At 60.6% G+C, this 19,942-nt stretch overlaps 3 protein-coding genes across 7 annotated transcripts in view; 1 reads left to right on the forward strand and 2 right to left on the reverse strand.

The window, feature by feature from the left end:
- Window positions 1-257: 257 nt before the first annotated feature.
- LRRC45 (leucine rich repeat containing 45) lies at window positions 258-8,786 on the reverse strand. Of its 2 annotated transcripts, none has more exons than XM_059731882.1 (17): window positions 8,448-8,786; window positions 8,019-8,080; window positions 7,444-7,514; window positions 7,016-7,194; window positions 6,599-6,727; window positions 6,233-6,345; window positions 5,655-5,713; window positions 5,465-5,542; window positions 4,679-4,814; window positions 4,397-4,474; window positions 4,144-4,255; window positions 3,928-3,998; window positions 3,507-3,599; window positions 2,726-2,822; window positions 1,820-1,993; window positions 1,591-1,738; window positions 258-1,231 (listed from the first exon to the last, which is right to left on the reverse strand). In XM_059731882.1, exons 1-17 carry the CDS (start codon window positions 8,671-8,673, stop codon window positions 988-990), a joined length of 2,070 nt encoding a protein of 689 aa, XP_059587865.1. In that variant the 5' UTR covers window positions 8,674-8,786; the 3' UTR covers window positions 258-987. The 2 variants fall into 2 exon arrangements, with proteins under 2 accessions (XP_059587865.1, XP_059587866.1); XM_059731883.1 differs by having other exon boundaries at window positions 2,726-2,818; window positions 8,448-8,781.
- Window positions 8,787-8,950: 164 nt separating this feature from the next.
- On the forward strand, window positions 8,951-10,344 carry CENPX (centromere protein X). Of its 2 annotated transcripts, XM_059731898.1 has the most exons (5): window positions 9,051-9,147; window positions 9,239-9,290; window positions 9,399-9,452; window positions 9,592-9,680; window positions 9,767-10,344. In XM_059731898.1, the coding sequence occupies exons 1-5, from the start codon at window positions 9,109-9,111 to the stop codon at window positions 9,779-9,781; spliced, it is 249 nt and encodes an 82-aa protein (XP_059587881.1). In that variant the 5' UTR covers window positions 9,051-9,108; the 3' UTR covers window positions 9,782-10,344. The 2 variants fall into 2 exon arrangements, with proteins under 2 accessions (XP_059587880.1, XP_059587881.1); XM_059731897.1 differs by lacking the exon at window positions 9,239-9,290 and having other exon boundaries at window positions 8,951-9,147.
- A 3,065-nt stretch (window positions 10,345-13,409) lies between these two features.
- The window catches only part of ASPSCR1 (ASPSCR1 tether for SLC2A4, UBX domain containing), a 50,184-nt gene continuing 43,651 nt past the window's right edge, over window positions 13,410-19,942 (reverse strand). For 2 of the 3 annotated variants that reach the window (XM_059731884.1, XM_014595601.3), the window contains 4 exons: window positions 15,836-15,887; window positions 15,053-15,122; window positions 14,595-14,785; window positions 13,410-13,577 (listed from right to left, as the gene is read on the reverse strand). In XM_059731884.1, coding sequence (XP_059587867.1) covers window positions 13,564-13,577; window positions 14,595-14,785; window positions 15,053-15,122; window positions 15,836-15,887 — 327 coding nt within the window. In that variant the 3' untranslated portion in view covers window positions 13,410-13,563. Of the gene's footprint in view, window positions 13,578-14,594; window positions 14,786-15,052; window positions 15,123-15,835; window positions 15,888-19,942 lie in introns of those variants that run through there. The other variant, XR_009463766.1, reaches the window with a different exon arrangement.

Genomic DNA, 19,942 nt, shown 5'->3' on the forward strand with positions numbered 1-19,942 from the left:
CGCGGCAGCCCCCGCCCCGCCCCGCCCCGCGCCCCCGGCCGGCACCCGCCCCGCCCCGCGCGGCTCCACCGCCCGCAGCCTCCCCGCCGCTGGCAGGGCCCGCGGGGCCGCACCGCCCGGCACTCCCCCCACCCCCGCCGCAGCAGGGAGCCGGCCCACGCGGGGTGCCGCCGCCGCCGCGCTCAGAGCCTCCACGGCCCCAGCGGGGCTCGGCTACCCGCAGCCCGGCCCCAGCCAAAGGCATGGTGAGAGACGGGCACGCTGCAAAAGCTCTTTATTTCAAAGCCCAGCCTGTAGCACAAGCCTCCAGCCCCACGCCACCCGACCCGACCCGACCCGGGTGTAGGGACAGATGCTTTGTTCACAACTGCCTCACACCGTGCATTTGCACAAACCCGCTCACCTCCACCCCGCACCTGCAGCCTGGGCTGGGAGCCAGCGTGCGGGGTGCTCGGAGCGCTGCCCAGCCCTCCCCCAAGTCCCACTGCCAGAGGGAGGCAAGACTCTCCCTTCCGCCCTGGCACCGGCCTGCAAGAAGCCAGCATCCTCCGGCTCCATGGCACGGGGCTGGGCACCCAGCTCAAGGCACAAGACATGTCCACGTTGGCACTTCGTTCCCTACAGCTTGTCATTGGGAAGGGGCAGCACAACCCTCCATGTCGCCCGGAGCAGGGGCCAGGGGTCCCGGTTCCCCGTGACTGGCACCTGCCGCCCCTGCCCTTGGGGCCTGCGCCCAGCCCTGCACCCGTGGGGGGGCAGCCCAGGGAGCACAGGGCCAAGCCTTTCTGTGCAACGCCCTGGCCTGGGGCAGTGCAGCACATCCAGGGGAAGTGGCACCATTCATCGTGCTGAAGGTCCAGCCAGCTCCAGTGGGGGGCAAAGGGGGCAGCACTCAGGCCAGCAGCAGAATTTGGGCATGGCTGAGGGGAGCCAGGGTCACCTCTTGTGCCCTAGAGGAGTCAGCCCCCTCGGGATGGGGGGTGCTCATCACCCCGTCCGATAGCAGCGCCGCAGGCTCAGGTGCCTTGGCCTGGTCACTTCCTGGGGCTGAGGGTGCCCAGCGGGGACCCCTGCACGTAGGCCAGAATGGCGTTCTGAAGGAAGCTGGCGCGCTGTGCCTCCTCCTCCCTCATCCGGGAGATCTCTGCTTCCTTGGTCCGTAGCCTCTCCAGGAGAGCGGCCATCTCCCCCTCCTTGTCCAGCAGGGCCTCGCGGTGGTTGCTGGACAGCACTGTGCAGGGAGAAGGACCCATCAGTTCGGGGAGGGGGCTGCCCGCTGCAGGGCGGTGGAGGCAGAGCACAGCGCACATCCCTGCTGGACGGGCTGCCAGCAGACCCAGGCTGCTGCTGGAAGGAGTCTGAGCCCTGCAGGCCAGGACCAGGGCCAGAATGGCTGACACGAGGCTGATCTGAGCCTCAGCCTCTGGAGCAGGGGCCCAGGCACCTCTGGGAGCTCCAGTGGGGTCCAGGTCCCTGAGGTTTGCAGAGCAGGAGGGAGCAAGCAAGCAAGCAAGCAAGCAAGCAAGGACAAGGGAAGCCATCAGCCCTGGGAGAGGGTACACTCATCACACTGCCCCGCACCCCCATCACCTTTCATCTGCCGCTCCAGGGCTGCAATTTTCTCCCGCAGCCCTTCCTGAGCTGTCTGCTCGGCCTGCAGGCGCCCAACCTGCTCCTGCAGCTCCACGCGTACCCTGTTCACCTCTGCCACCTTCTCCTGCTCCTTGCTGCTCAGGTCCTGGTGCATGGGACAGACAGTGAGATGGCAGCACATGCTGGCCTCCGCTCTACGCCCAGGCCAGCACCCCCGCCCCAGTACCTGCTGCAGCTCCTCCACCCGCCGCTGAAGACTCTCCACCTGCAGGCTCAGCTGGCTGGCCCTGGCCTGCGCCTCCCCGACTGCCTGCTTCTGCTGCAAGCAGCGGCCCTGGGCCTCCTCGCGTGACTGCATCATCAGCCGTAGCTTCTCCTCCAGGTGCTCCAGCCGCTGTTGCTGTGGAGCACCAGGTCAGAGAAGATGAGCGAGTCTTCCTTGGGCCCCATGAGATGGCCCTCCCCTGCCTGCCCCCGGCCTCGCCAGGGGACTGTGCTCTGGTAGAGGGGTAGCCTTCCACCGGAGATGTGAAAGCAGGGCCCTGGGGGCACGTGGGAACACCCATGGGCGAGGGCACTAATGCCTGCCCCAGCATTTACACTCTGCCTCAGGGTCTGCTTCTGTGGGACGCATTCTCCTTCCCTTCCTGGCCCGCAGGGCTGTACAGCAGTGCTGGGCACGAACAACCAGCACTGCACTCCCCCAGATGCAGCCATGCCTCACGGGATAAGCATGTGTGCCAGCATGGGCAAACCTGTTAAGCTTTCCCATCATGGAAGGAGAGGTGCTGGAAGAAGCTTGGGCCATGAGCAAGTCTCCTCACAGCCTGTACTGGGAACTGGTCTTGCTGCCACCTCATGAAGGCCCAAGCCGGACAGCAGGACATGCATGCTACATGCAGCAGCGCATCCAGGCTGGACACGCCTGGCTGAAGAGCACCTGCAAGACCAACCGGAGCCACCTCTGCGCAGAACAGGCCAGAAGGTGCTGGGCCAGTGGGGACAGGGTCACGAGACAGCTTTGTGCAAATGCCCCAGGGCTTCCCCTTCCCCTTTTCCCACTGCAAGCTCAACAGCCTGAGCTGGGCAGGGCTCCCACCAGCTCCCTGACGGCAAGAGGTCACGGCCTCACCTCCTCCAGCCTGGCCTGGCTCCGGGCTCTGATTAACTCCTCCTCCGCCTGGCCTCGTTCCACAAGCGCTGCAGCTTTGACCCGACTCAGCTCCTGTCTCAAGTGCAGAAGACGCATCGTTCCAGCCAGCAGGAGCCACAGCTCTGCCACGCCGGGCAGCACTGGCCTGAGCAGTCTCAGCTACAGGTGCATGGGGCGAGTGATACTGGGGCAGGGAACAAAAGGCTTCCCCTGCCTGGGTCACTGGCATCTATTTCACAGAGCAGTTCCAAGGTGTGTGCGGGGGGTGGGGGGAAAGGAGGCAGAGAGCAGGGGCTGCCAGGCTGGCCACTCTGCATCACCCACCTTCCCCTCACCCATGAGGATAGGCTGGGCAATTGACCCCTTGCAGATCAGGGCCCTGCCACCTAGACACTCCCCAACAGCTCCAAGGCCAAAGAACCAGGGCTCAGAGGAGCTGGCAGCCTTGGAGCAGATCTCCAGCAGCTGTGCGCACACACCTTCCTGGGGTCAACCACACACCGCAGCCCTCTGCTGCACTCTCTGGACACACGGACCCAGCACAGATGTTTTCGTAATGCCCCTTTCCTTAGCCAGTGCGTGGGAATGTGCTGCGATGCCAACAGGAAGGTTGACCAAGGCTGCCACTACCCCTCCCCTCCCCCCCTGCCTCCAGCTTCCCCCAGGGACAGTGCTGGGAAGCTGCTGGGGCCCCTTGCGACTATACTGGCCATGGCGCTGCCACTGCTTCCCAAGACCTGTGCCCAGAGTGCCGGCTCACCTCTTCCAGCCCAATGCGGACAGCCTCCAGCCGCTGCATGCGCTCCTGCATGGAGCGCTCGCTCGCCTCCATGTGCTGCGTCATGTGGTCCACCTGTAAAGCAGGGGCCGCCCCAGGCCTCCAGTGAGACCGCAGCCTTGCCCACACATGCACAGGGAGGGGCACATGCCTCCCCACCAACTACTGACAGGAGCAAACAGGCCCCTTCATTCCCCAAGACAGGGCACCACAGCATGGCTGAGAGCCAACTACCTATGCACACACGAGATGAGGCAGGGGAGGAGCAGGGGGCACATGCTGTTGGGGAGCTCAGCCTGCCCCTATGGGGAGTGAGTCTCAGTGAAATCAGGCACAAGCAAGGGCCTATTGCACAGCTGGGATGGGGCAAGCTTCCCCAACATGGCCAGCGCTACGATCTCACCTCCTTCTGCCGAAGGGACTCCACATCATCAAGGCCCTGCTTGAACCTCCTCTTCTCCATGTCCAGGCGTTCTGCGGGTTCAAGGTGCCCATCACCAACCACAGTACAGGCTCCCTAGTTCCCCCTGACCCAAGCCTGCACATCTCCTCACAAGCCCTGGAGCACTGGTCCTAGACTCTGAGGCCCCTGGGCCAGGCTACATGGCCCCACACACACCCTCGGCCTGCACAGCCCGCAGCCTCAGATCTGCTACTGTAGTGGTCAAGTCCTGCTTCAGCTGGAAGAGCTGGTCCTGCTGGGCCTTGCCCCGCCGCTCCAGCTCATCCACCTGCAAGGAGGACACCCACAAGAGCTCCTGAACATGGCCATGCAGGCCTAGTAGCTGGAGATGCGGGAGGGGGTCTGGAGCCCAAGCTGGAGCCCCGGGGACAACCCCGCTGCCGACACTGGCCCAGGCACACTCGCCTACCTGGTTCCTCAGAAGCAGGTTCTTCTCATTGGCAGCAGACAGGTCCCGGAGAAGCTTCATTTCCCGATCAGCAGCTTCCTACCAGTGCAAGATGTGCCAGTCCCTGCTTCCTGATGCCCAGGATGCCCAGTCCAAATCCTGTACCCTCCTCTGGTCACATCAGATCTCACAGCCCCCACAGGCCTGCTCTGGCCACTGCTGCCCTCATGCTCTGCCCACACCTCTGTCCTGCAAAGCCCAGGCATGGCCCACCTGTCCAGACACCCAGCCCCTCCTGCCCACCTGCTTCTGCTGCTGGAGATCCTTTGCCTGGCGCTCGGCCATGGTGGCCTGTTCCTGCTTGGCAGTGCTCAGCAGCTCCCCCAGGTCATGCACCTTCTGCTCGGACAGTGCCAAGGCAGCTTCTGCCATCTGCAACCTGCACAGTGGAGAGCAAGGCTGAGGTCTGACCTCAACCCATCTCCCAGATACAGTCAGAGCTCAACATGAGCCAGGATAACACAACAGCAACACAGGAACAGCCCAGGCAGGGCTGTCCAGAGCCTCCCCAGGCCAGCCTTATCTCATGATACTCCCAGGACAATCGTGAACACCCTTATGCTGTGGGGCTCAACACTTGCACAAGGCCCCCATGCGCTGGCATCCAGGCTGAGGCCTCAGCGAATGAAAGAGCATCCCCACAGATCCACCCTCTTGCTGACAGACTTCCATTAGACCAGCGGTGAGACCAACCAATAAGCTACTCCCACGGTCAAGCCGGAAGGTGTGCACAGGGCCGGCACTCCTGCAGCTGACACCCCCAGCCGCACCCAAGAATTTTTGCCCAGCCTCCGACAGAGGAGATGGCACTGTGACACGGTTTCCACAGCAGTCTCTAGCCCGTGCTAGGTCTCACACAAGGTTTCTAGAAAGCCTGAGGGAGCTGCTGAGCTGCTTGTCCCCTCCACCATGCAGCCATGCTGCTTCAGAAACCCAAGGGGTCACACGCGGTCTCCCGCTCCTGGCAGTCCTGCCTGAGCTGCCAACAGCTCCGCCAATGGAAAGGCTGCACAGACGCTCTCCTCATACTTGGCCTTCAGTGAATTTACGATGGAGTGCCGCTCTGCCAGGGCCTCCTGGAGCTGCCCAACCCGCGCTGATGACTGCCTGAGTTGGGGCGAGAGGAGAGAGCTGGTGTTTGGGAGGCAGCCAGGCATCCCAGCCTCCACTGAGGGCTGGTCCAGCCCCTAGGGAAGAGAGAAGTCAGGGGCTCACTGACCTGCTGCTCCTGGTTATTTCTTCTCTCTGTCTGTCTATGGTGTCCATCAAATTCAGAAACTGTAACCGGAGACATGCACTGCTGACACTGAGGCAAGTGTGGGCTCAGGGCACTTAAACCTGCCTCTTTTCCCTACCCCAGGGGCAGGGAGGGGTCCCAGATGGCCTCTCACAAGAAGCCAAGCTGGGATCCAGATAGGCAAGGGCCGCACCACCAGCTCCAGCCAGGGCACCCAGCCACAGCAGTGCCTCAGGTGCTCAGGAGTGCAGTTGGGGAGAGGGAGTGAAAGTTGGGTTAACTGCTTCATGACCTCCCAGTGGGAGGGAGACCCAGAGGGATGCAGACAGCCCCCGGGAGGAGCTAGGGCCAGGTGTCTAACTGCACTGTCGCAGACCTGCCCAGGGGTGCTGATCCCTCCCCCCATGCTGTGTGCTTGCTGCAAAGGTGAATGCAGCACACCCACATAACCAGAGCTCAGGCCTCACGTGACAGTTCATGTCACCAGACAACTGCATGGAGATGCTGGTAGGACATCCGGGCTCCCTAGTGCCCCAGCCCAGGTACAGGAAGATGTTTACCTGCTTGGCCTTCTCCTCCTTCAGGCTCAGGACCTCCTTGCTGAGCACATGGGTCCGGCTCTGGTTCTCAGCGAGGATGCTCTGGCGGTCCTGGTTGTGGTCCATGGCTTGCTCTGAGGCAGACAGGGCAGGAGTGAGCGTGAACGTTTCCGTGCCAAAAGAGCAGCCAGAGCATCTGCAGGGGGGCAATGACTAGGGCACGAAGCGGTTGCAGGGACCCTTGTGTGGCTGAGGGTGAAACCTCGCAGCACCCAAGTTTGGGAAACATCCTCCCTCATTGCCAGGGTGCTGCTTATGGGGAGTAGGGCAGACTATGCACAGAGCCCAGCAGCCATCCCACCCTGCTGCAAGCCCAGCGCTGCTTACCCACGGCCTTCAGGATGTCGCTGGGGACGTTGTTTCCTGCCAGCTCGAGGCGCCGCAGGGTCCTGTTGCTGTGCAGGCAGTTCAGCAGCGCTCGGCCCCCCAGGAGTCCCACGTTGTTCCAGCGCAGATCTAGGGTGGAGCAGAGCAAAGCATCACTACAGAGTCACTGCTGGCCCCAGGCACCTACAGCTGGACCCAGGCACCGTGCTGTGCCACTCCGGCCTGCAGGGCCAGACCCACCCAGGGGCTGCAGTCCAAAACCCCAGCCCATGGCCTACCCCAGCAGGGAGAGAAGCAGAGGCAGAGCCTATAGGAAGCCCTTCTCTCTCCCAAGAGCCAGCCAAACACACCCAGCGCGCTCAGCCAGGCCAAGATGCGTGCTGCGCCCCACGCAGCAGGGACGAGAATGGCTCTTACCCAGCTCCTGCAGGCTGGAGTTGCCCTTCAGCGCAGCAGCCAGCTCCCCTGCTCCCTCGTGGTTGATCTGGTTGTTGCGCAGGTCCAGGCGCTGCAGGGAGCGGTTGGCGCTCAGCCCCTGGCAGAAGAGTGAGAAGCCTTCCTCCCACACGCCCAGGCTGTTCCACTCCAGGACCAGGCTAAGGGGAAAGGACACCCCAGGCTGGGCTCAGTCTGTGCCCCAAGGGGCAGCCCCCTTGGCCTCCTGCTGCCACAGGGAAGGGGCAGTCCAGCCCCGTGCAGGATCCACCATCCACACTCACAGGCCCGGCCCGGCCCAGCCCAGCCGAGAGAGCACGCCCCGAAGAGGAGCAGCCCTGCCCACGCTCTCCCCAGCACACCCCCCATCTTTCCACTGGAGCATGGGGAGGGGGCACTATGCCTCTCACCTCTGGATGGATTTGTTCTGCTGGAGGAGTTTCCCCAAGGCCTCGGCACCCACGGCTTGCAGGTTGTTCCCCTGGAACAGGCGCCCCCAGTGAGTGGCCTGACAAGCCCACGTGCCCTCCCCCCACACGGACATCCCACGTGACACCAGGCTGGCTGGGGCCCCTGGGCAACGCCTGTCCCACCCCTGGGCACCCGCTCCCGCCGGCAGCCGTGCAGAGACTGCCCCACCTGCCCGGCCTCCCTGTGCCCGGAGCACTGTCCACACGGGGCTGGAGCCCCCTCCCGCCGAGCCACAGCCTTCCTCTTAACACCCCAAGCTGCTCACACCGCAAAGCGTGAGCCAACACGACCAAATCCACGATTTCTGCTAGGAAGCGTGCTGAGCACTAAGCTCCGCGCAGCCGGAGCCCCAGGGACAGACCCAGCACGGGCTCCCCGCGGGGGGCCGGGGCCGTCGGGGCTCTTCCTCCAAAGTCCCACCGGCTGCTCCCCCAGCCTCTGCCCCCACCCACCCCGCGGCGCGGCAGCCAGGGCTTGTGCTCACGGCGGCTCAAGCCAAGTCCAGCAAACTCGCCTTCAAGTCCAAGGATTTTACGGTGGTGTTAGAGCAAAGTCCGTGCAGCAAAAGCTTGGCACCTGCGATAGAGAAGATGTTGTATCCCGCCAGCGAGCGCCCCCGCGCCGCGAGCAGCACAGACGCAGCCCGCTCGCCCGGCGAGTCCGCGAGGCGTCGGCGACGACCGGCCTCGCTTCGCACCGAGCTGCTGGGCTGCCGCAGCCCGGGGGGCGACGACGGCTAGAGACCCCCGAGGCTCCGGCGTCGCCCCCGGCTGTGCTGCCCCCAGGGACCCGCCCCGGCTCGCGCTCCCGGGGCAAGCTTGCGACGGGCTGGGGCACACCCCGGCTACGACCGCTCGCTGCGGCCCGGCCCCGGGACCTCGCCCCCCGCGCTGCCCCCTCGCCCGGGCGGCACCGGGCCCGGCCGGCCGGCGGCAGCGCGCACCGTCGTCGCCCAGCATGCAGTCGGCCAGCGCCAGCGCGGGGAAGGGCGCGGCGTCGCGCAGCAGCCGGCCCAGGGCGCCGCACGTGTCCCGCGACAGGCTCCGCGCCGCCAGGTCCAGGCCGGCGCCCGCCCGCGCGCGCAGCTGCTGCACCACGCTCTGCTGCGGCTCCGCGCCGCCCTCCCGACACAGCCGCGCGTAGGCCGCGGCCCAGCCGCCCGCCTCCATCGCCGCCCCGGCCCCGCTCCCAGGGACGCGGCTCCCGGGCGGCGGCACGCGCCGGTAACCAGGAAGAGCGGGGCATGCCGGGAGCTGTAGTGCGCCCGGCGCCGCGGGGCGTGCCGGGAAGTGTGGCGCGGAGGCCTAGCGCGGCCCCACCTCTGCAGAGGCCCCGGGACTCACTGCGGGGGGAGGAAAGGGGGTCAGGAGACGCCTCGCGGCAGCGGGGTAACAAGACCCGCGGCCACCCCGCTCCTACGCAGCCTACGCCTCCCGGCATGCCCCGCCAGCGGAAGCCCCTCATGACCCCGGAAGCGCTCTTCTCGGTCCGGGCGGCGCCGGCAACTACGGCTCCCAGGGAACAGCGCGGCGCCGGAAGTCCCGCCCCTTTGGGGGACGTCCCGCCTATAGGAAGGGTGGGGGGCGGGGCCAGTCCAGCGCGGGATGGAGGAGCGGGAAGAGCATGGGGCCGGATTCAAGAAGGTGCGCGGGGGGGGGGTCTTGTCTTGTCTCCTCTCGGGCCCCGTCCCCTCCTCCCCCACCCGACGCCGCTGACGGCCCCTCCCCCCCGCAGGAGACGGTGAACAAGTTGTTGCGCCGGCACTTCCGGGACGACAGGACGCGCGGTACCGGGGCGGGGGGGGCAGTGAGGGGCGGGCGGGGGTGCGGGGCCGGGCCGGGCCGTGGCGGGAGCCCCCCGGCCCGGCCGCGCCGCTCACGCCGCTCTCCCGCAGCGGGCGGGGAGGCGCTGGCGCTGCTGGCCGAGATGCTGAAGGTCTTCGTGCGAGGTGAGATGGGGTGGGGGGCGCCCTGCCTTGCGCGGCCCGGCCCGGCCCGGCCCGGGGGGAGCGGGTGCTCGGGCCGGGCCCGCGGGAGCCCTCGCGCGGCCCCCGCCCGCCTGGCCGCCCACCACCTTCCCCGTTGCAGAGGCTGCCGTGCGAGCTGCCCGCCAGGCTCGGGCCGAGGACCTGGCCCGGGTGGAGGTCGAGCACCTGGAGAAAGTGCTGCCGCAGCTGGTAGGTGGGCTGGGCCGGGGCGCGGACCCCCCTCCCCGGGACGCTCGGCCGCCGAGCGAGGCGCTGAGGCATCGCTGCTCCCCCAGCTCCTGGACTTCTAGAGGGGGCGCGGGGCGTCCGGGCGGCGTCAGCGCTGCCTCTTCCCCGCCTCGAGCAGGGCGGCAGCTACGAAGGAGGAGATGCCGCTTGACCAGGACCTGGAGCGGGGCATCTTGCCGCCGGCAGCGGTCCCGCCTGTCCTGGCAGCTTCCCTCGTGGCTCAGCCAAGGCCTTCCCGCCGTCGTCCAATGTGAGAAACAGGTGCTGCCGCCTCGGCGGGCGCGTGGAAAGAGTGAGCAGCTGGAAACCTTCCCCGGGCTGCGGGCTCGTCACCTCCGCGGGCTGCTGCGGTCGAGGTTGAAAGCCTGGTCCAGGCCTTCCTGCTGCCTGAGCTGGGCCGCAGGCTGCCAAGAGCAGGTACCCGATCTTTGTTTTATAAATAAACAGTGCCTCCCTGAGCCCTTCCAGCATTCCTCCGCCCGACATCAAAGAGCGCTTGGAACCTTTTAACCATTTGATATTCCTCTCAGAAGCTGCTTCCCCTCTGCTATAAATTTGTTCTCACAAAGAAACATCAATAAATCAAAAATAAGTCTCCTGCCCTGGCGCAGGCTCCTTGCTGCAATTAATCATCGAAAGTCAAGTTGCTTCAAAGCCTCGCTCTGCTTCTCCCACCCTCTCCTTTAAATCTTTGTAGGACGAAAGGAAAACTCTTAAAAAGGGACAGAATAACAAACAGCATGTGTGAGAATCCCACATCACGGGACAGCCCGGCCCCTCTGCCGGCAGGGGAGGGGGAAGCTGAAACAAGAAACCTGACACATGGGCAGAACCGGGCGGCTGGCCTGGGAGCAGCTCTCCAGCTGTGCTCTGCCCTCGGGGGTCTTCGGGAAGACAGAGGGGCCACCGAGCTCCCTCCCCACGTGGAGTACTGCTGGTGCTCCTGGCCCCCCTAGGGCCTTCCCACAGGCACGGCTGCTTCTGCCCTGGCAGCAGGAAGGGCAGGCCTGGTACCCAGGCACATAAGGAGCTCATCCTTGTGTGGAAGACCCAGGAACGGGTGTTGGGTCTTGCCGTCTCCTCCCACAGGGCATTTTCCTGCATCCTACCCTTGTCTCCTTGGTTTCTCCTTTCCCTACTGCCACAACCATGTTTCAAGGAAACCAACACTGCCACCTCCAACTCGAGTGATGTGGCCTCCCTAAGGCCACTTGTGTGAGTAAGATGAGGCTGTGGCAGAGGAGCATGGGTGCCAGTGCCAGCAGTAAGACCACCTTGTAGCAACTGCAGGCTGTGGCTGGCTGCTTCCTCTCTGAAAACTGCAGCCTTGCATCCACCCTGCAGCAGGAGCACGGTGCTGGGACGATCAGCCAGGGTTATGCACGCAACTTGCTGCTGGGAGCCTGAGGCAGAACGGTGCATGCCTACCAGTGATCACTTCATGAGCCACTATGCAACGGGCAGCAAGTCACTGAACCTGCTAAGAAAGTCTGCTCGGGGAATCCAGCCAAACCAAACTCCCAGCCCATGCCTGCTGCCTGTCCCCACTGCAGGTATGCAGCACCCTTGCCAGGGATCCCTGCATGGTGTGAAGTCACAGCCATACTTCCCTGGTGCAGGACAAAGAATTGGCAGCAGCCCTTGCCCACGTGCCGTGAGCCCAGCAGCTGGGCACTGCTCCTTACTGGTGCTGAGGCTTTTGTCTGCTTCTCGTGGGCTGTGCCAGGTGCTTGCAGTGCTCATGCCCTGGCCATGGCCTGGCCCAGCAGCATGCAATTAGCTTTCAAGCACAGGCTAGAGAACTACCATCTGCAAGCTGAACAGCAGCAGAAGACACTGCCCGTGCCCTCTAGCGGAGATAAAGGAAAGAGTCAGTGGAGTAGCCAGTGTCAGCCCTGTGCCTCAGGCGCTGCACGTGAGCTGCGGGGCCAGAGCAGTCAGGTTAGCAGTCGCTGCCCTTACTGGCTCAACTGCATGTCAGAAGGCAGGTAGATACATAAGCTACCCTGCGTCTGCCTGACTTCATGGTACCCCCTCAACAGCCTGCTACGCACAGCACGGCAGCACCTGGTAGAGCAGGTGGGGCATTGCAGCGCTAAGCTGCCGTACTGATACCGACTTGCACAGAACAGAGACTCCCCCAGCAGCAGCAGAGTTCAGAGGAGCGGCAGCAAGAACTGCAGCTCTGACCTTGAGCTACGCTATTCACCTGCATCTCTCCTGCCCCTGCAGACCCTTGCTGCAGCATTTCCCCTTCTGGTTTGGTCCAGCCCTAGGGCCAGAGGCTGCTTTCGACAGAAAGGCATTGCTGAGAGCAGCCCGCAGGGCATTTGAGGTTCCACCGCCACTGGCATCCACGTTCCCAGGCCAGTCGTGTTTGGGTGCCTCAAGGAACCTCTCCCTCAGAGCCTGCGTTTTGCTCCCTCCCCTCAGTTTCCTTTTCCCTCCTCTACCTTGCCCTCATGCCTCCCCCTCCCCTCCGATTTTCTTCAAAGCATTTCGGAGCATTTGGAAGTAATTAGACCTGAAGGGAAATGCTGGCCAGGCTGGGAGACAATGACAAGTGCCAGGAACCCTGGGTGCCCCTTCCAGCCACTTTGAAGTTCATTCAGATGGTACAAAGCTCCGTTTTGCTTTGTAGAAAAAAATGGGGGGAGAATGGGGCATGTCAGGCCCAATGAATAGGGAGCAGGTTCCTGTGAACCGATAGAGAAAGAGAGCAGTGGGGAAGAAATGCACAGTATCAAAGGGGCCGACAGAAAGGCCTCCTATGGCCACTCTGCTTTATTACATCTACAAATTGTGCAGACGCCCACGTAGTTCAGGGAACAAGCTCTGTACGGAGAAAACAGAAAACAAATGGCAAGGCTTATTACCATACGTGGAACAACCCCGACGGCCCGGCTGGAGTCACTGAGCCATGAAAGAGGCTTCAAATACAACACAGCCGCGCAGCTATTGTGGCCCCGAACGCTCATCCCCAAGGCTGGCACATTCTAACAATAGCCTGCCTCTCTGCACGGCGCATGCCGGAGGCCCGGGCTCCGAGCACGGCGCCCCTCCTTCCTGCGCTCATTGCAAACTGCAGCTCCACTGCAAGACCGCGCAGGCAACAGAAGCCAAGTGAAGGGACCTGCTCTCATTAAAACAGTAATTAATGCTGTTAATTACATGTATAAAAATCAACCCCAGAGCTTGGAGCAGAGGCCAGCTCCGAGTGCTTGCTGTTAACAGATACCTGTGCCTTTCATTAGCAAGACTCCAGTGACTGAAAACACACAAGTGCAATGAACCAGGAGTTTCCCTGCAAAAGCCTCCTGAGTTGCCATGAGCAATCTAGACTGCTCCCTCCACTCCCTCTGCCCCAGCAGAGGTATCTACTGCCAGACCACACAGAGCAGAGACCAGCCTGGCTCTGGGTAGCATTTTACAACGGTGGATGGAACTGGGCACTCGATTCCAGCACCCAGACCTTGTTCCAGGCCGCAAGACTGTCTCAGAAGACAGCTGAGAAAAGGCTTGAATTTCAAAAACACCCAGAAAAGCAAAGGCAAGAGACAGAGAGGGACAGGGCAGGGGAGAAGGGGGTGCTTTCTCTGCCTGCTCCATTTGGATTACCTGACCCCAGTTCCACTGTCAGGCTGACAGTCTCACATGGGCCTTCCTCCAATCCCAGCAATGCAGAACTGGTCACAGGAAATAGCACTGCTTTATTCAGAAACAACATGGGTAGGTCCAGTCTCTCCAGATCCAACAACCACTTCTCACCGAGACTGAAGCAGCTCCCGTAGAAAGAAGCACAACACCTTCTGCTGCTTCAGTCCAGTCAAGGGGCCCAAGTCCTTCATCTCTTCCCACCTGCAGCACAAACAAGGAGCACATTATGGTGCCGTCAGGGTCTTTGTTACATCTGTGTTGGGGGGGCCGGCAGGAAGCTACTTCTCCAGGCCTTGCCAGGTGCAGACACTCCCCAGCGAGGTGACCTCTGAGCTGGACTCTGCACCCGCTGGGTCCCAGGTCCAAGCTGCACCCTGGCAGAGATGACCACTGGCCTTTGGGCAGACGCAGGGCAGCCACTCCCACTTGGCCTCTCATGGCCATACATGGGGAACCTCTCAGCCACCAACATTGCACACATGAACCCCCCACCCCTCTGGGGGAGGACACTCCCCTGGCACTAGGGTGCTTCCAGCATGTAGCTTCTGCAGAATCCCATGTGCACAGGACCACGCAGAAGTTGTGGTTCTGTTTCTTGCCATGTAATGGCAAAGCCTCATGACTGTGAATGCTGATGACCTCATGAGCACACCCTAAGTCCGGAGCTGCTTCTGGAGAGAAATCCCGCCTGAGCCCCAGGTGTGAGCTACTGCTCCAAGACCAAGAACAAGGATAGGGATTTTTTGAACAGAAGTCACCTGTAATCTTAACCACAGAGCAGCTACCACGGAAACAGCCTTACAAGATATGAATGGCAAGTATCTTAACCAGAGTACCTGCACTCCCAGGAAAAGGCGATGTTTTCCACCAGCCAGTGCCAGCAGAGAAAAGGAACCTAGAGGAGCTCATGAGACAGAGGCCCTCTCATCATAGCTGAACAGCCCCAAAGCATGCCAAGCCAGGCTGAGCTCATGCAACATGGAAGCTAGACTCTGGCAGGATGCCTTGGAGCACAGGTCAGGAGAGCAGAGCTGCAAGTGTCCAGGTGCTTTCCCCAGCATGGGATGCATTTCAAGGGTGCAGGAGCAATTCCAGCTGCCTCGTGTGCCCTGTCACTGGTGAACCAGTCTCAGGACGTGCCGAGCTGGGCCCATCAGGGCCGGCCCCTGGGGCGGCTCTGCAGAAGGAAAGCTTCCCCTAACCTCAGACAATAAATACCTGGCAGTTTCAACCACTTTGGCACTTTCCCAGGGGCCCTTCTCACTGGCTGTGGGGCTACAGAGGCTCCTGCTGGCTCTGGATGCTCTGCAGCCCCTCTCTCATCCGTGGTCTCCTCCGGCCCGGCTGGCAGGGGAGCAGCTGCTACTGAAGCTGATGGCGCAGAAGGAACGAGAGATTTGGACAGACATCTGAGAGGAGAATGGAGTGAGCAGTGCTTAGACAGGGCTTTCAAACCGGTCCCTTCTCGTGTGCTCCCAGCCTACAGCTCCTCAAGCCCAGGGCCCCCCCGACAGAAAAAGGCATGTAGCCATCCTGCCAGGCTGCATGAGCCTGAGTGCAGGTGACAGCTTTGTCCTAGTGCCTGGGCATTCATCCCTCTCCAACACAGGGTTAATTGCATCCTTCTTCCCCCAAGCACCACTCCCCCCCCAACCTCCCTCACAGTCCCCACCTACCTGGCTACTAACAAGTCAGCTGCAGAAGGGGATACAGCAGATTCCAGCAGGTCTGGTCTCAAGAAACAGTCTGTAAAACAAAACCCCACACAATCCATACATACACCCCCTGCCGGAGGACGGCAACAGTCGCCAACATGCAGACACTTGTCCTCAGAGCGGCTCCAGACCAGCTAACGTCCCCAGCGCACTTCAGGGAGTCCCTACCCTCTCCCAGGATTATAACCAATGCTGCTGGCCACCTGGTGACTGTCTTCAAACCAAAGCATGGCTATTTCTTTGCCACCTCTACCCCAGCCCCAGCCCCCTGAACCTGGCAGCACTTTGTTCAATGAGGCCCAGCACCTCTGGCACACTGAAAGCATTGCTGTGCACCAGACCTGCTCCTCCTGCCTCACTCATTCCCACAGGAAGCCAGCCAGGCTTGGTTCTTGCAGTGCATATCACCATCATCTGTCCAGCTTTCTTTTAAAGCGACGAGATTCACAAACTTCTTTTTGGAGACTATCACGCTAGGTTCTTCCAGCGTTCCTACCTCCATAGCACTCAGTGCCAATGTCAGAGCCTGAACAGCTTGTAGGAAAGACTCATGGTTTATGTTCACACACGTGCGTTAGTGCACTTCTATTAACTGATAAGCAACCTGAGTGACAGGAGGAGACCAGAGGACAAGGGGGAGTTTGGGGTGGGCAACGACAAAACCTTGGCTCAGCTCAGGCTCTCGTTGGAGTGACATGATTTACCTGGATGCACAACAGCCTAAGGGGAGAAGGGATCACTCACCTTTGCGCTCCTCAGATCCAAAGTGAACGAGAGCAGCTGGGAAGAGGTTTGCCTGCAGGAAAGGGAAAGGAGATTAGAAGTGCCACCAGAGCCAGCCTCGAGTGCTTCATCCCTGGCGCCTTGCAAAGGGCAGCCCAGTCCCCACCATAGCCCAGGGCACAGGCTCTACCACCATGAACACACACAGAGGTTTGCTGCTGTGGGCAGCTGAGCCCCTACAGCACAGGCAGCAGCACGAGGAGCAGATGAGATGAAATCAAGCTGGGGGGCTGCTCAACTCTTCCTCCCAGAGAGGTTCAAAGCCAATGCACACAAGTGCCCAGGGTGGGGAGGCTGCTTCCAGCACTGGAGGACAGCACCTACTCAGACATGCCTCAGGAGCCCAGCGAGCTACGCAGCGAGGGGCAGAGTGCTGCCATCCACCACCCTGCAACCCAGCCTGACCTCCAACCTCGCCTACCCCTCCTTCGATATTCATTTCACACCTCAGTAACGGAGGCTGCCAGTCATGCCAGGGTCAGCCTCCTCTTCATGTTTTCCACCTGCCACAAGCAGGGAAGACCTGGGTGTTTTTACCAGGGGCTGGAAGGGATGTGGGAACAAGATGTCCATCCACACCAAGCTGCAGGGAGCCAGTAACGCTGGTGCAGCAGAGCCCACAGCCAGGCAGCAGAGTTCTGGCAGAGCTGGAAACCAGAAGGGGCCACGGGACCATGTGGCGTCATCTCCCAGGCTCTGACGTTCCACCTGGTTACCCCAATACTGTGGCTGGGGCTAAAACATCTTCCAGTCCTGCTTTAGAGAAGCCAGGGGACAGTGAAGCTGCCCCCCTCCTCGGCAGCTTGTTCCACTCAGTCACCTGCATGGTGAAAAATCTGCGCCTTGTTTCTCATTTGAACGATCTGGCTTTAACTCCAGTCGCTGGTTCTTGCTCTGCCTTTGGCTGGTAGGTTCTAGGTCCGTTAGGACCTGGAGTCTTCCCCCATGAAGGTTTTTATGCACAGACATCAAGTCACCTCTGTTTTCTTAGTGCTGCTGAACAGAACAAGCTCTTCCAGTCTCTCCCTGTCAGGCACCTTCTCCAGCCCTTGAATCATCCTCGTAGCTCCTCCCTACATCTTCTTGCATTGATCAACAGCCTTTCAGAAATGTGGGCCCAGGCATGGCTGCCGAAGTCCAGCATCAGTCTGGCCAGCACTGGATAAAGAGGTGAAACCACCCCTTGCTCTTGCTCTCACCGCTGCCCTGGTCACACGTTCAGAGATCACATCTGCAGCTCGCACTGACTCGTCCGTCTGCCATGACCACTACCCCTTGTCAGAGCCCTTGTCCTGTAGGTCTGGCCTGGTTGCCTTGCTCCTAGATGCCTGACCTTGCACTGGGCTGTACTGGAACGTATCTTGGTTGAATGGGCCCCAGTCACCGCAGGACTGCTCAGCACCCAGCTGCATTTGCCTCTCTCCAGCCTTTGTCTCAGCAGCTATTTTATATTAGCGTCCAAAACCCTGGTAAAAGGATAATGACTAATGCTTGACCCAGAACCAATCCATGCAGCACCCTGACTCGATGAGGACTCCCCACAGTGGCTACCTGGTGCAGTCTGCCAGCCAGGTCTTACCCACATGGTACACGATTTGTGGATATTGTGTAATGAGCATGTGACGCGGCACAAGTCAAATGAGATCTGCAACTCATCAACAGTTGTCTTTATCAGCCCCCACAGAGCATCATTACTGTAGAAAGGCAGGCACTGCCACCCCACAGCTGGCCAGGGGCAGGGCCTGGCTGCTATCCTGTCCACCTCTGTCCTGAAGCCTTAAGTCACATGCACCACAGGAGATAAAGGGAAGAAGGAAGGGCTTGAAGAGTTATTCAAGCCAAACAGATCCAGCAGTATTTGGAAACTTGATCCTATGGAAGCTCTTAGCACAGGGCACACACTACAACGGTGGGGCGCAAGGCGGAAATCCAGGGAATGGCGATGGATTCTGAAGGGCAAGCAGCTCAAGGCACAAAAACAGGAGCAGAAAGCTCTGTGATAAACATCAGATGTCAAAACTGCCCCGAGAGCTGGTGGCCCCCAGATCCCCAGCTGTGAGAGGGAGCACAGAAGGAAGATGGGGACATTGGGCAAGGAGCTAAATGCTTCCTTCACATCAGTCTTCACTACCAAGCACATGGAAGCAGCATCTACCCTGTACCTGATCTCTTCTGGCAGTCCCTGGAGAAGTGGTGCGAGAATCCAGTGCCAAATGGAAAAGCAGTTGTTGCCAGCCCCGAGGGGACCTCCCTGAGCTCTTGAACAGCTATCAGAAACACTGACTGTATCATTAAACCCAGCTCCTGCTGCCAGGTTGTGCTTCTATTTTCAACAGACTCTGAAGGTGATCTGCACAATTACAGACCCCTCCGTATCTGGCAAACTGGTCAGAAGCACCATTAAAAGAACAAACAGAAAACAGCTGGAAGACCACATGATCTTGTCCAAACAGAAAGGATTCTGCAAAGGAAGTAACGTCTCACTAGCGACGGGAATTCGCTGAACACATTGATGCACCGGGACCCAAAGGAGAACTCGCTGACACAATTCACATCAGCTTCCCACATACTACTGCCTGTCCTGGCAGCAGCAGTGCCTTTGGCCCCCTGCTTTACCTGGAGCAAGCCAGGGCATTCTTCATGTCTGTGGGCAACACGCCTGGCAGCCGTGCAAGAGGCTGGTCTGCATGGTTTTTAAGGAGAGGTTAGACAGACACCACACAGGGGGCTACAGACAGGGACAATGCTGCCTCGAGCAGGCGCTGGACTGGAGGGCCGTCTGCCCTCGAACAAAGTCCATTACGAGGGCTGACAGAAATACTGCTGGGGCGCAGGACGTTATCATGGTGTGAGAGGCAAAACACTGTTCCAGATGAAAGCTGGCTGCAGACGGGACGCAAGGAGCCGCACTCAACGCTCAGCACTCGGGGGTTACCAGCAGGGCCCTGGGGTTCTCGTCTGGGACTAGAGACCCCAAGATTTTACTCATAATGGGGACGGGGGCTGAGCAGCTCAGGCTCTTGTAGCTGCCTGCTGTGGGGTTTCCTGAGCCTTCCCCAGAGCCTCTGCCGCCATCCCTGCAGACGGGATGCCGGACCGCATGGGTCCCGTGCACATGCAGCCCTCAGCACAGGGGGCCTATCCTGATGAGGCCCGCGAGTAGTACCCAGCGCCCACGTTAAACCCAACAATATTAACTCGAGGGAACGAGTCACCACCACCCATCCACAACATCAAGAGAACGAGAGGTCACAGCTGCCCGCACCCATCCAGGGAGCAGGTGGCACCCGGGACGGACGGAGGGACTCCCATCCCTTGGCAGTGCCAAGCCTCCCTTCCTGCCTCACGGCCAGGAACTCGCACACCCTGGAGCTGACATCCTAGCAGCAGGACCCATTATTTATTAGGCCTTTTAGCATTTCCTTCCCCAATCAGCAAGGCCTAAGGTTGCCTGCTCCCGTCACAAAGGCGGCTCTCCGTAAACTTTTTAATTAAAAAGTACCAGACACGGTTAAGAAACCCCAGAGAAAACTCTTGTGAGAGCTTTGATGTCTCCGCTGCATTCGTCTGAAGGGATCCCACTATTTAGGAAATGGGTAGCTTAGAAAAGAGCCCCTCGCCTCCCCCCCTACAAGCCCCTTTACACATAACATCCTTTTCATGCCAGCTGCGAGTTGGAAAATGAGGTTTTTGTAGCGTGTTAGTGTTGGAATTTTTTAATAACCTCCCCTCTCTCTTTTTCCCCTCCCGCCCAATTATCGTGGTGAATAATTAACATTCTGAAGGAGATAACTAAGCACAGCATCTCAGAGCTCAAAGCCCTTTTAGTTCAAAGCCCTGCCCTTTTCTCTTCGTTTCCCCTGTTGCCGCCACTAAAACTTCCTTGTCAATCAAGCTCTGGGCACACACATCAAAGCTTCATGTGGGAATGGCCCCAAGGGGTCAGAGAAAATTCATGGCAGGGCCTGCGAGTGAGGCACAAAGAGAGAGAGGGAGAAACGCAGAGAGCCAGAGCGAGACAGACGCACTCAACCACACACACAGACACAGCGCGCCCCTATACAAACC

Source organism: Alligator mississippiensis, chromosome 8 (assembly GCF_030867095.1).
Source record: "Alligator mississippiensis isolate rAllMis1 chromosome 8, rAllMis1, whole genome shotgun sequence".
Lineage (NCBI taxonomy): Eukaryota > Metazoa > Chordata > Crocodylia > Alligatoridae > Alligator > Alligator mississippiensis.